This window comes from Apodemus sylvaticus, chromosome 12 (assembly GCF_947179515.1).
Source record: "Apodemus sylvaticus chromosome 12, mApoSyl1.1, whole genome shotgun sequence".
In the NCBI taxonomy this organism is placed as follows: Eukaryota; Metazoa; Chordata; class Mammalia; order Rodentia; family Muridae; genus Apodemus; species Apodemus sylvaticus.
The window spans coordinates 95,929,441-95,944,362 of NC_067483.1; the positions used below are offsets into that span (position 1 = coordinate 95,929,441).

General features: G+C 39.7%; 1 protein-coding gene across 1 annotated transcript in view; it reads left to right on the forward strand.

Annotated features, from left to right (window-relative positions):
- The window catches only part of Ush2a (usherin), a 723,091-nt gene that overhangs the window by 114,227 nt on the left and 593,942 nt on the right, over window positions 1-14,922 (forward strand). The window contains exons 9-10 of the mRNA XM_052200359.1: window positions 6,385-6,580; window positions 9,263-9,393. Coding sequence (XP_052056319.1) covers window positions 6,385-6,580; window positions 9,263-9,393 — 327 coding nt within the window. The remainder of the gene's footprint in view (window positions 1-6,384; window positions 6,581-9,262; window positions 9,394-14,922) is intronic.

Sequence of the window (14,922 nt, forward strand, 5' to 3'; positions counted from 1 at the left end):
ATGACATCTGATACTACCTCTAAGTAGAACTCTGTAATGCTTCTGCTGGTTATAGACACACATGATAAAGTGTCCCAGAAATAATGTTCTCTCATATTTTATTTTTTGGTTTATTGAATAGACCATGGATAAAGCATGGTCCTGGGAGGTCACAGAATCCCCAAGTTTTAATGCAATAAATGCAATAAATAATTTAATAATTGCAAGTATTGTCAAGTATTGCAGATAGCATTGTGTTAATACATTCTGTTGCAGCTATCAAGATTTGAGGTCACATCCTCTGGTTATCTCCATGATTATCAGTCCATTGATATGACACTGACTTCTCTACCCTTTTGAGATGAATAAACTGGCATTTGCAGAGGTAAAGTGGATAAGGACTAACTTAATTCAATAGCATTGATGGTGTCTTCTAGGCTTAGATTGTTTACAACCTACTCTAGTAAGGGTTCTTAAACTCTTTAACCTTCCTTCCAGTCTACCACCCACCAGAGGTATTGGAAAGGAGAGATTAATAGGGCAAAGGGGGAATGTGGACCTGTTTAGAAGTAGTTTTGGACAATTCCAGTCATCAGTGTCAAGATGTTGGCAGTTCAGGTTACACAAATTAGCAGTGATAGCTCGATCTACTTTCAAACACCATTCACAAATCAACAACAGCAGCTTGATCCTGAAGAAACTGAGTCTCTGCCAGTTGGCCTGAGTCCACACAGAATCAGCAAGAAGCCACCAGTATACCACCAGAAGTTTTTTCATGACTCTATGAAGTCATGACAAACAACGATTAGGGAAGAAGGCAAGGCCAACCAATACCATAGCATTGTCAGCAAAGATCAGCATCGGCAAAGCCCAATGTCAGAAAAGCCCAATGAAGACCAATGAAAAGAGGCCAGGAGAATTGTCTGTTGAGTTGTAATTGTATCTTTTCCAAACTCCCAAGTGTCTGCTCTAGCAAAGCATCACATGCCCCTTGTCTAAGCAGCTTCCAGAAAAGTACTATGTGTCTATTCTCAGAAAAGCATCCTCCCATGTGTCTACTTCAGCAAAGCATCCACTCATAAGACAGTTTCCATAAAAACATCACATGACCCAACCAAGTCTCCAAAGAAACCAGGAATTTCCACTTCAGTGTCTCCTAACCAGTTTAATCTTTGGTTGCTGAAGCTTTCATAATGTAGAACATTAGTAGGTCATGTTCTCTGGGGGTCAATTATGTGCTAGGTACTGTAACAAATCCTTGTTTAAATATTATAAAACATGGGTTCTAATTTCCATGAAATAAATGGCACAAATAGGATTGAAGAGGTACAGGTTATTATAAAATATTATAATGTTACCAAGCCAGGAATTCAATGTGAATGCTTTGTGATCCACATCCTACTATACAGCACAATAGCCTGTTTGTAAACATTTTTATGAATGCACAGAGACCACACATACCTGTGCGATACACCATGATAGTTGAGCACTCGGGCACAGTATGTAGTGATTACACACAGATTCTTGTCATGCATTTGTTCTTGAGCACCTGCGATTTCTAGATCCTTTCAACTGGCTGCTTCAAGCTGACAATTAGTCGGTGGCAAGTACAGTTGCCATTGGTGCTCAGAACATCAGAACCCATTCTTCCTCCTGACCGCCCTACCCCTAAACTCATTGACTCTCCACCCCCAGCTCTCCTCCTTGCCTGCCACAGCCTCTGAGACCTCTCTTCTGCCTCTGTCGTTACTTTTGTAGCTTCCATGAGAAAGTGAGAACACACCATGTTTCTTTCTTTGTGCTGACTTATTTAATAGGAGTTCAAACCATAAAGCTGCAGAAGACAAAATTCCACTTTTTTTTAAAGTTGAATACTATTCCACAGTGTAGATGAACCATGGTATATTTATCTATTTTTCTACTGATTGGAGGAAATTTTAAATGCTTGTCTGAGGGTTCAGTACATCAAGAACACATACTTTGCATTACACTCACATTTTTTTCTTGCAGTCACTAAGCATATGAATTACACTTTCTGATGTCTATCCTACAACCATCTCTCTCTTCCTTCCTCTTTTTCCTTTTTAATTCTTCCTTCCTCACTTCTTTTTTTCTTTTGTTTTCTTTTCTTTTCCTTTCTTTTCTTTTTCTTGTCAGTGTGCCATGGTGTCTGCCTATGGTTTCAGTACTTGGAAAACTGAGGCAGAATAATAACTAAGTTCAGGGCCACCTTGGACTTCACGAGTTCGTTGTTAGTCTGTGATATATGTAAGACCCTGTCTCAAAAAAGAAAATTGGCTGGCCAAAGAACTGTAATGAGCAGTAGTTAGTTGCAAATATTGTTTGCTAAAGGCTGTGAGGGCTTTTTTAACACTGATTTCATCAAGAACACTGTGTGCACACACTTGCCTGCTATCGAGCATTAGTGTGCCCTAAATGCTTCAAGGAAGAGACCTCTTTGGACATTGGTATTAGAGAAGTGAATTCCAGCTCTCATACTAGCAACTACTCTGTTCTTACTATGCAGACAGTGTGCAAAGAATAAAAATGACCATCTAGCATCTCCTGGGAGAGCGTTCTAAGGGAACCAAGCCTTCAGAGAGCACAAAAGGACAGGGGCATGGTATGGGTGTCTCCAGAGGAGAAGGGCAGAGGGCAGATGCTCTAGCCCCATAATGTAGAAGTCGTTATGGCTAAAAAGAACTTCATTATTACAAGAATGTTAGAGAGACTTGAAAACTGACTGGGTATGCCCCTTAAAACAAACTGTAGATCAGCTCCCCTGGTTTTGAACACTGTGACCCAATGTTTATGCAGTACAGATATTTTCTTCTCTATTTGCTTTTACCCTTAGTTAAGTAGGAAGGAAAAACTCACAGACTTTGCTTTGATGACTCAGGGAAGAGGGGTACATGGGGGTAGGAGTGGGGTAATGAAAGACTGGGGTGGGGGAGGCAGAGCACCCTCTCAGAAACAAAGGCGAGGGGGGTATAGAGCAAAGAACTTCTGGAGGGGAACCATCTGGAGAGGGCACCATCTGCAATGTAAATAGATAAAATAGGTAATTAAAAATTAACCTGAAATAAAAATATTAAAATACAAAAATAAAATGTAAACTATAGAAACAGCAACATAAAAGAAAAGAGAATATTTTATATATTTTTCTCTTTTTAAAAATATAAAGGGGATATCCTTTCCCAATTTGATGGTTGCCGTTTTGTCCTTTTAACAGTGTCCTTTGCCTTACAGAAACTTTGTAATTTTATGAGGTCCCATTTGTCAATTCTTGATCTTAGAGCATAAGCTATTGGTGATCTGTTCAGGAACTTCCCCCTCCCACCTCCCCCCACCCCCCGTGCCCATGTCCTCTAGGGTCTTCCCCAGTTTCTTTTCTATTAGTCTAGAGTGTGTCTGGTTTTACATGGAAGTCCTTGATCCACTTGGAGTGAAGTTTAGTACATGGAGATAAGAATGGATCAGTTCGCATTCTTCTGCATGCTGACCTCAAATTGAATCAGCACCATTTGTTGAAAAGGCTATCTTTTTTCCACAGGATGTTTTGGCTTCTTTGTCGAAGATCAAGTGAGCATAGGTGTGTGGGTTCATTTACATCTGCTAGAGGGCTAATATCCAATATATACAAAGAACTCAAGAAGTTAGACCCCAGGGAACCAAATAACCATATTAAAAATGGGGTACGGATCTAAACAAAGAATTTTCACCTGAAGAAATTCGGATGGCTGAGAGGCACCTTAAGAAGTGCTCAACATCATTAGTCATTAGGGAAATGCAAATCAAAACAACCCTGAGATTTCACCTTTCACCAGTCAGAATGGTTAAGGTCAAAAACTCAGGAGACAGCAGGTGTTGGCGAGGATGTGGAGAAAGAGGAACACTCCTCCACTGCTGGTGGGGCTCTAAGATGGTACAACCACTTTGGAAATCAGTCTGGCGGTTCCTCAGAAAACTGGACATGACACTTCCAGAGGACCCTGCTATACCTCTCCTGGGCATATACCCAAAGAATTCCCCTGCATGCAAAAAAGACACATGCTCCATTATGTTCATAGCAGCCTTATTTATAATAGCCAGAAGCTGGAAAGAACCCAGATGCCCCTCAAAAGAGGAATGGATACAGAAAACATGGTATATTTACACAATGGAGTACTACTCAGCAATTAGAAACAATGAATTCACAAAATTTTTAGGCAAATGGTTTGATCTGGAAAATATCATCCTAAGTGAGGTAACCCAGTCACAAAAGAATACACATGGAATGCAATCTCTGATAAGTGGACATTAATTAGCCCAGAAGCCCTGAATACCCAAGGCACAAATCGTATAACAAATGACTCCCATGAAGAAGTTTGGAGAAGGTCCTGATCCTGGAAAGGATTGATCTAGCATTGGAGGGGAATATAAAGACAGAGAAAAAAAGGAGGGAGGTCATTGGAGAATGGATGGAGAGAAGAAGGTTTATGGGACATATGGGGAGGGGGGATCCGGGAAAGGGGAAATCATTTGGAATGTAAACAAAAAATATAGAAAATAAAAATATTTATAAAAAATATAAAGGGAGACATTTCAGAACTATGTACAAATTCGGGGAGAAAGTGCCTTTTGTTAATATTTAGATTCATTGGTCCTAAATCATCAGTGATCTTTATTGTTTACTTCCTTACTTGACATAAAGAGCTGATGTGTCCTCAGTCCTTGAATTGCCATCTACATTATGCTCGCGAGATCAGTGACCAATCATGTTTCATTTCTCAGGCAGAGGAATAAGTGTTGTGTCATTTCCATGCTGGTAACCAGCCTGAACAAACAAGCTTTGTTCAAGAAATAGATTAGTATGGCAATCTAGCCCTGCCCCACCCAGCCCCACCCTGCCCCACCCTGATTAACACAGCACAGTGCAACAGAGCACAACAGCACAGTTCAGCAAAGGACTATGTCAGCATACCAAAGCAAATATGATATAAAGGCAGATGATTATGAGATTCTTCTCCTTATATTCCTGTTATTCTTAGGGTTGGTCTTTTCATTGTGCCCCAGATTTCCTGTATGTTTTTGTGTCATGAATGCTTTAGATTTACCAATTTTTTTGACTGATGCATCAATTCCTTCTATTATATCTTACATGTCTGAGAGTCTCTCTTCCATCTCTTGTATTCCATTGGTGAAGCTTGAGTCTGTAGTTCCTATTTGCCTACCTAGATTTTTCCATCTCCAGGCTCCTCTCAGTTTGTGTTTTCCTCATTGCTTCTATTTCTATTTTCACATCTTGAACCATTTTATCAACTTCCATCACCTGTTTGATTGTATCTTCATGTATTTTTAAAGGGTTTATTAATTTCCTCTTTAAGGACCTCTGTCATCTTCATAAGACTGAAAGTAAAGTCACTTTACTATATATGTAAGCCATTTTGGAATATCTGGGATTTACTGTACTATCATAGCTGGGCTCTGGTGGTGTCACATTGCCCTGGCTGCAATTGATTGTATTCTCACACTGGTTTCTAGACCTCTTGATTTGGGTTATTACAGTTAGGGCTATTGATTATTTAGGTGTTATTTCTGAGCTTATCTTTGTTAGATGGATTTTTTCCCATTGTTTTTTTTTTTGTGTGTGTGTGTGTGTGTTTTGTTTTTTTCTGTTCTCTCTTTGGTCTTCTGGCCTAAATGGCCTGGGATTCTGGTGACCAGCTAGTCCTCCAAGTCCAGTAGGGTGTCTCCACTAGGGTTTTGCAGCTTATGCAACTTCTGGGGATTTGAGTGCCATGTGGCCTCTGGGATTCTAAGTACCTCTGTGGCCTTTGGGGTTCTGGGTGCTTGCTTGGTTTCTGGCATTCTTAGTATGGCCTGGCCTACATTAAAGAGGAAGTCTTCTGACAACATTGGGATATGGGGCCCAGGTGAAGGGGTGCCATTGGCGGCTGTCCAGAGTCTCTATGGAGTGTTAGCAGGTGGCACACAGTGTCTTACCTGGGGTACCTTGAATGTCTCTGGCTTCTGGAAAGGGAGCTGGAGTTTTGGACTAGAATACAGAGCCCAGGGCATGGGGTCAAAGAGATTCTTCACAACTAGTTAGATCAGTTCATTTCCCAATTCATTGCAAAGCCTGAAAGGTCAGAGTAGTAATTTATTATTCATTTACTCTTTGTTTGTGATTTTCTCTAGTGTTCTAGAGCTAACTGTAGAGAGATTTTAATATTTCAACATCATTTTAAAGGTTGTAGAAGAGTCCTAATTCATGCCTTTTTTTTTCTGATTTCTAAAAGAGTTTTAAAGACAAAGTAATCAGATTCTTCCCTTACAAGTTTTAAATTTCCTTTACTTGACAGTGTTGGGTATACAAGAAAGCCATCATGGCTTCCCATTTCTTCTGACATCTTATCATTTCAGTGTGACCGATGCTCCCCTCTTTATAATGACAAGCCTTTCCGCAGTGGTGACAATGTTCATGCCTTCAACTGTAAGCCTTGCCAGTGTAATAGCCATGCCAGCAGCTGCCACTATGATGCTTCTGTGGACCCATTTCCCCTGGAGCACAACAGAGGTGGTGGAGGAGTCTGTGATGACTGCCAGCATCACACAACAGGTAACCCCAAGTCCTGAGGGGCTGGCTCAACCTGTGAGGCTATGGACGTATGTCTCTAGTTGCAGGGTATTTTAAATTATGATGCAGTTATCTTAATTAGGAATGAGTGGGCTGGAGAGATGGCTTAGTGGTTAAGAGCACTTACTACTCTTCCAAAGATCCTGAGTTCAATTCCCAGCAACCACATGGTGGCTTATAACCATCTATAATGGATTTGGGAGCCCACTTCTGGTATGTATGAAGATAGCAACAGTGTACTCACACACACACACACACACACACACACACACACACATAATCATTTTTTTTTAAAGGAATGAGCTTTCATGCTGTTAAGTTGGGAAGCAAAGCTACTTCATCAAGCCTCTGCTATGCGGAAATAGTCCTTCACTGTGTGATTGTAGGAAGATGTTTTTACATAGGTTTCACGTCACTGACTAAACTTACATTGCATGTAGCTTAGCCTAGTTCAGCTTGACACATTGGTACAGAAACTTACTTGTGCCAGCTTAGATTCCCATCTTCCTTGTACCTGGTTTCACACATGGATGTGTTTCCTTCACTCAGAGTTTATGTAGAAACCAATCATCTTTTGAAGACATTATAAATACATAGGCCAACACAATGGTTCATAAGAAACGTGGCTCACTGAAGAGCCTGGCAGTCTGAGATGGATCCCCAGAACCTGCATGGTAGAAAACAAAGACCGACTCCTGCAAGTTGTCCTTTGACCTCCTCAGGCACACATGGGACACACATGTCCAACACACACACACACACACACACAATGTGAAAAAAAGTTATAAATATAGAAGGTGATAAATATTCTTTGCAGGTTCAATGATAAGTAATTTCTAGTAGTCATTAAAGCCACTATTTTCTGAAGAGCAGTATTAACATTAAAACATGCCAAGTAGAGACTGCTCAGCGGTTAAGAGCACTGACGGTTCTTCCAAAGATCCTGAGTTCAATTCCCAGCAACCACATGGTAGCTCATAACTATTTGTAATAGGATCTGATGCCCTCTTCTGGTGTGTCTATAAACAGCTACAGTGTACTCATATAAATATAATAAAAATCTTTTAAAAAAAAACATTAAAACAGAAGCAGGCAGTATCAGTGTCTGATATGCAATTCAACTACAATAGACCCAAATGTGTTTCTCTAGGGCATGTGTGAATGATTTTGATAAGAACTGACCATATAAAACAGCATGAGACCATGGTCAGGGACCTAAGCCATGGAGGTGAGCGTTCCTGGGCTTCTAACATGAGAGCAGGTTCTGTAGGAGAGAGGTATACTGAGGTACCTTCAGCATATGTGATTGTCAACATTCTAGAAACATTAAGAATTTATTTAACCTTTAGTTCATTAGAAGCTGATATCACTCAAATTGAAAATTTTAGTTGAGTGTATAGTTTCCTGACATTTGGTACATTTTCAGGAATGTCAGAATAGGGTATATGGTTTTTACTAGGGAAATTGATAATGTGAAGGTTTATTTCAGACTCTTTCTGTGACTTTGGCACTATCTCTACTGGCTCTGGAAATTACTCATAGCTTAGGAACCTATTCATTTAATTTTATTATTTTATTCATATTTGTCATTTCATACATATTATACTATTTATATTTTATATGTTTATTATTTTATTCACATTATTTAATATTTTATGTATTTTACTTATTTATTATTTTACTCATAAATTGGACAGAGGAAAGGGCTACTTCATAAACTGAAAGCCATAGCAACCTCATTATGCACTGAATATTTCAGTCTTCTAGTGCTTAATGGAAGACTTATCTGGTATGTCTAAATATAGTAAATTTCTTTATTCTCATACTTGAAGTAAAAAAACAAAATAACTGACAAATGCACTAAAACGTCAGGTTAACTGCACAACAACCATTACGTTAAAAGCATTCTCCAGTTTTCACAATTTACTTCTGAAAAATATATCTCTGTACATTTTTCTGTATCTGTGCAATCACATGTATATTGATCACATATTTGTGTGTGGAGGCCAAAGTTTCACATCAAGTGTAATTGTCCATCACCCTCCGCCTTCTCTCTCTCTACCTGGAACTCACTCACTTGGCTGAGCTGGCCAGTGGAGGAGTCCCAGGGACCCATCTGTCACTGGGTGATTGGTCAGTGCTGCCCATGGGCCTGGCTACTTTAGTGTGTCCTGGGTATCAGATGCAAGTCCTCCTGCGTGCACAGCAAGTGTCCTACCAACTGTGTGAGCTCCTCAGGTCTCGACAAACATTCCAGACACAGAATTCTCCCCGTCCTTCCTCTTCTGTAGATGGCGGCGGCGGCATCATGTGTAGCAATTCCTCATATTTTGCTTTAGAAATAAGTGCTTGGCCGTGGAAAAACAATTTTAAGTTTAGAAGAAGATTCCTTTAAAAATGTATGCTCCCTGACCAAGCAAACCTTCTCAGAAGTCTGGCATTACACAGCAGATGGGCGTTTAATGAAGTAAAACACCATTTGGAACAGGTTCGCCGTTTCATATGCTCCGGATCACTAAATTGGCAGGTAGAGATGAAAGGTGCAGTAAAATGGACGTCCCCAAAATTACAGAATTTCCTCAAAGGAATACAGTCTCCAGTCTTGAATTATGCGGCCGATTGTAATGAATTATGAGTCCTAATGTGTAGCCTGTCCCGACACAGGGCGACAATGTGAGTCGTGCCAGGATTACTTTTACCGACCTGTTGGTGCTGATCCTGCTGCCCCGGATGTTTGCAAGCACTGTGACTGTAACAGGGCGGGGACTAGAAATGGCAGCCTCCTCTGTGACCCGGTGAGTTACTTCATGGGAGGTAAGGAATGATTCTCCTCCTAGAGATCAGTCTGGGACACTCTCCCAGGGTCTGTTTATTTTCCATGCAGTTTTGAGTTGGCCTTCAAGAGATAACTGAGGTAGATAGGACCTTGAGTAGTGTCCCTCATGAGAGTTAACTGACTGCTGTGTGGTGAGAAAATGCTAAAGCAAAAAGGCTCGTGTTTTTAGTTTTCATTTTGTAAATGTCAAAAAGAATTGGAGAGTACAATTCTAATCAAACTGCAAAGCAGTGAAGTACTTTTTTAGAAAAAAAAAATATATATATATATATAAATAAGACACTTTACTTCCAAAGCCAGGAAAGGCTAGTCCTGCAAAAGCCACTTGCCTAAAGATGCAAATGGAAGTCATGTCTCTCTGCTTCTGAATCCCCATCTGCCTAATGGTTTAAAAATGAAATATATGTTTATGTTCTTAAAACACGCTTATTACATATGTGACAAATTTAGTTGTCTGACCTGCATGGATGTGTGTCTTCACTAAGCTGGGTTGCTAAGTCCTTCTTCAAGCCAGTACCTCTGTGTTCAAGTCTGGTCATTATCTCTAGTTTGGTCTTGTTCCCTTCGTATCCAAAATGACTTCAGGTAAAGAAAATTCGTCTCATAACCAACTCAATGACTGTATTAATTTTAACAAATAGATGTAACTTTGAATAGTTGAGAGCACAGTGGTTAGCACAATGAACCCAACTGTAGAACATTTTATAAATGGCATCATTAACATGATAAATTCAAGACAAGATATATGTATTGTATAGCTTTCAGCAAACCCTGAACAGAGACTTTCAAAACAAGTTGGAGATTTCTTGTAATCTAAGAATTTGGAAGGCAAACTCACAGTTTGTGTCCACCCAGCTATGGCCCGACAGCAAACATGAACTGTTTTAGGTCAGTCTTTAAAACAGGAATGATAGAGCAAATAAAGACAGATTAAAGAGATGGGGGGAGGGGGGGCTGGAGAGATGGCTCAGTAAGAGCAGTGACTGCTCTTCTGGAGGCCCTGAGTTCAAACCCCAGCAACCACACGGTGGCTGTAATGAGAGTGCATGCCCTCTTCTGGTGTGTCTGAAGACTTACATAAAATAAATAAATAAATAAATAAATAAATAAATAAATAAATAAATCTCAAAAAAAAAAAAAAAAGGACATGGAGGGTTGTCAATATGTGGTGAGGACAGAAGGCCATGTTGGTTGAAACACTCAGAACTGAAAGTGTAACAAGCTCTTCCCCTGGGTTCTTTGATACTATTGAAGACTGAGGTCCTGGCAAGCAAGGGGGTGCTTTCGCAGCGAGCCTTATTCCAGCCTCGAGTGTATAGTTCTCACACATTTCTTAGTGAAACCAGACTTCCTCTTCATGATGCTCATTCTACACACCTCATGTCTTGTGTTTGAATTCTGTGCTGGGTTATCCAGGTTATCAACTGGACATACCTAGGAAGAAGGAACTTTAATGAAATATAGCTTCAGATTGGCCTGTGGTCATGTCTGTGGATATTTTCTTGATTTTTAATTGATAGAGGAGGACCTAGACCCCAGGGAGCACTACCACCCCTAGGCGGGTGGGCCTAGGCTTCATAACAAAAGCAGCTGAGTATGCACCTAGAAGTGATCCAGTGTCAGTGGGCCTCCATGATCTCTGCTTCAGCTCCTGCCTCCAGGCTCCTGCCTGGAGGGTTCACCCTAAATTCCCTCCACAGAGGCTTTAAGCAAACAAATTCTCTTCTGGTTGCTTGTTATCATGGTGGTATTAACAACAACAGAAACCACACTAGGACACACACACACACACACCACAAACATACAGTCACACAAATACTTAACATGCATTCACACACATACTCACATAGACACTTACATAAGCATACAGACACACTCACACATACATACACAGACACTAAACACCATATATACATACCCAGTCACACACATATTCATACATATTTACATATACCACACACAACCACAGACACAATACACACACATATACACATACACACCAAACACCATACATTCACATATCTATGCACACAAATTCACACATAGCACACACCACACACTGACACAATCTCACACATACACTGACATACACACTCACACACATTTATACACACACTCACATTCATACACACATCAAACCCATGCACACACTAATATACATACTTACACACATAGATTCCTGCATACTATATACCACAGAATCAAAAACTCACACACTTATACCTGTACTCACATACACACTCACACATACATACACACATCAAATACCACATACATTTACTCATAGATATTCACACAAAATACTTGTACATACACACAGATACTTATACATACTCACACATACACATACACACAGTCACATAAACACATACATACATGCCATACACCATGCATACACACACCAACAAGCTCAAATACACACACAAACACATAGTCACACAGACACATATATCATACATGTAATCACACACACACACAGACACATTCACACATATATTTTCATACACACTCAAAAGACACACACACATACATACACACACATGCGCACATATCTGGTTCCTACCTGCTTACAGTGTCTACCTCCTGTAGATTTCACCTAAACAATCATTGTCTGTTCTAATGTCTTGAACTGGATGCATGGCTTTATTCTAATAATTCTAGGTACACATCAGTGTATGTAATTTAGATCTATGATCAGGTATTTAATTTAAAGCTATTCCAATATGTAGGTGAGAGTTATGAGTACACACAAGACATACTTATACGTTTAAAAAAAAGGAAAACAAACAGTGAAAAATGCATAGACACAAGACAATAATGTCCTTCTGCTCACTTCTGTTCAACATTTTCCTGCTGAATTTAGACAATGTAAATTGGGCCAAAAATAAAATCCAGGTATTTTAATAACTCACATCTCTATTTGTACATGACATGATATTACTTACCAAAAAAATCAATTAAAGACGTTAAGTGGCATGTAGAAGCATACATCCAATATCTCACAGCTAGGCAAGTAGGGTGTGAATTCCAGATAACTGGGTTACCTTATAAAGCCTGTTTCTAACAGATACATAGGCAAACTAAACAATAACAAAGCCCCAAATGAACAAAGCACTAAATTAAACAAATTTCCCCCACTATTGTAACTAACGAATGATCATGTTTACAAGATATGAGACAAATGCAAAAAAATCAGATATAATTCTACATGGCGGCAACAGTCTAAAATTATACCATATAAAACTATACCATATAAAACATTTTGAGGGTAAAATATTCAGCAATGAATTTAGTAAAATATTTTCAAAGTTTACATTTTGTAAACTATGAAGCATGTTTGAACTAAATAAAAGACCCAAATAAATAGGATGGTAGCTACTGTTCACTAGTCAGATGACATAATGTTTTAAAATCAGAATTATTCATCAAACTGGCCTGTTGATTCAAGACTATCCCCATATAAAAATACAGCTTATACATAAATATAAATGCAAAGACTCCTTTTGAGATCAGAGCAATACTATACAAAATTTAAAAATTTCAAAGGACATGTCTAACAAGGTTATGAAAAACAGTGGAGAGTTAGATTATCCATACTTTCTGATTTTAAACTGTATTAATGTCTTATAGCCGTCACTGAAATATGATAGAAGGCAGTGCATGTATGTGTGTATATGTGTGTGTATGTGTGAATGTGTGTCTGTGCGATGTATATATCTATCAATATGTTGCAGAACTGAGAGTCCAGAAATGAATCCTTTACAGAAAACCTGATTTTAATTTTTATTTACTTATATTTTATCTGCACTGGTGTTTTGCCTGCATTTATTATCTGTGTGAGGGTGCCAGATGCCGTGGAACTAAAGCTACAGTTGTGAGCTGCCATGTGGGTAGTAGGAATTGAACCCAGTTCCTTTGAAATAACAGCTAGTGATTTTAACTACTGAACCATTTCTCCAGCCTCATGAAAACCTGATATTTTGGTGAAGAGGTCAGAGCACTTCATTGGAGAAAGCATAATTTTTACAATAAATGTGCCTGGAGCAAATGTGCACCCATATGCTCTTTACCTTACCCTATACATCCAAACATACATCTATACATTATATATCAAAATGGAATGGAACACTGAGCCCAAGAGCCAAAAATCACAAAATTATTAGACAAAAGTAGCATTTGAGGTATTGTACCAAAAACATAAACAACTAAAATGGCATAAGTGATTCTTTGTAAAATCCAATCATTTACATGGTTTTGCCAGCTGCAGATAGTTTTTCAAGTATCTGGCATTTGAAATTCTAGGAACTCGAAAGGGTATATAATGCGAGGGTCCTTAGAGGGATGTGGCTGCTGCTCCTTCAGCTGCTCCTCCTGCTGTTGCTGCTCCTCCTCCTGCTGTTGCTCCTCCTCCTCCTGCTTCTCCTCCTCCTGATACTGTTGTTTCTCCCCTCACTGGTTGCTGGTTGCTGGTTGCTGGTTGCTGGTTGCTGGCTGATGGCTGATGGCTGATGGTTGATGGTTGATGGTTGATGGTTGATGGTTGATGGTTGACAGAGATATCCAGACAATGAAGATTCAAATTATCACAAGGAACTTGACACCCTAATCAGCATGAAGCAGCCTAATGGTTTTAACACCCCTTTCCCCTCTGGCCTTCTTTCTCTCGCATCTAGTGTTGAGGGCTGGAAGGGATAAGGGAGGAGAACTGTACTAGAAACAGGAACCCATAAAGTAACCAAAAGTCCAGTTACAATACCACGTTTTGCATGCACCAAAAGGTCTAAGTAACAGTTTGAACGCTAAGGGGAATAGATTTAAACCTGTAGGGGAAAGAGACCAAGATGCTGTGGTCTGAAGTGGGAGCCCTTGAGAGACAAAGGCCATGACCACACTATTTCCTCTTAAAGTCACTCAGTGTGGATCAACACTGCTGGGAACAGCAGTGTGGGGCTCTCTCAGCAGTTTGGGGCTCTGCCTTGGACACTCAAAAGGCTGAGCAGTGCTATCCTCCTTCCTGACTTCCTGTGGACAGACCAGAATTCAATCTCACATAACCCTCAGAAATTGCCTTGGGAAGTCCGCAAGTGCAGAAGAAAGCACTTTCTCAGAAACACCTTTTTAGAGGAGAAAGGGCACCACAAAAACACACCAGGCCAGCAAATCTCAGACACCATAGACTGCAAAAGAGAAGGCATGTCTGTCTCACATGCTGTGGATTCTTCTCGTCTCAAATGAGCATTCTCAACAGCTGAACAAGACAGCAGCGTACACACAAAATAGTTGAGTGGAAACAAGAGTTATGATACATGTTCTTCACTGATGTTTTCCCATGACATTTGTATGTAGCAGAAGCTGCATACCTGTATTTATTTTGAAGTCAAGGAAGTACCTTAAGCAGGTGTCCTATTGCACTAATTCCAGAAACTTAAGGAAAGAAGTCACCATCTCCACTCTGGAAACATGTGGTCATACTTAAGACTGGCAGCAT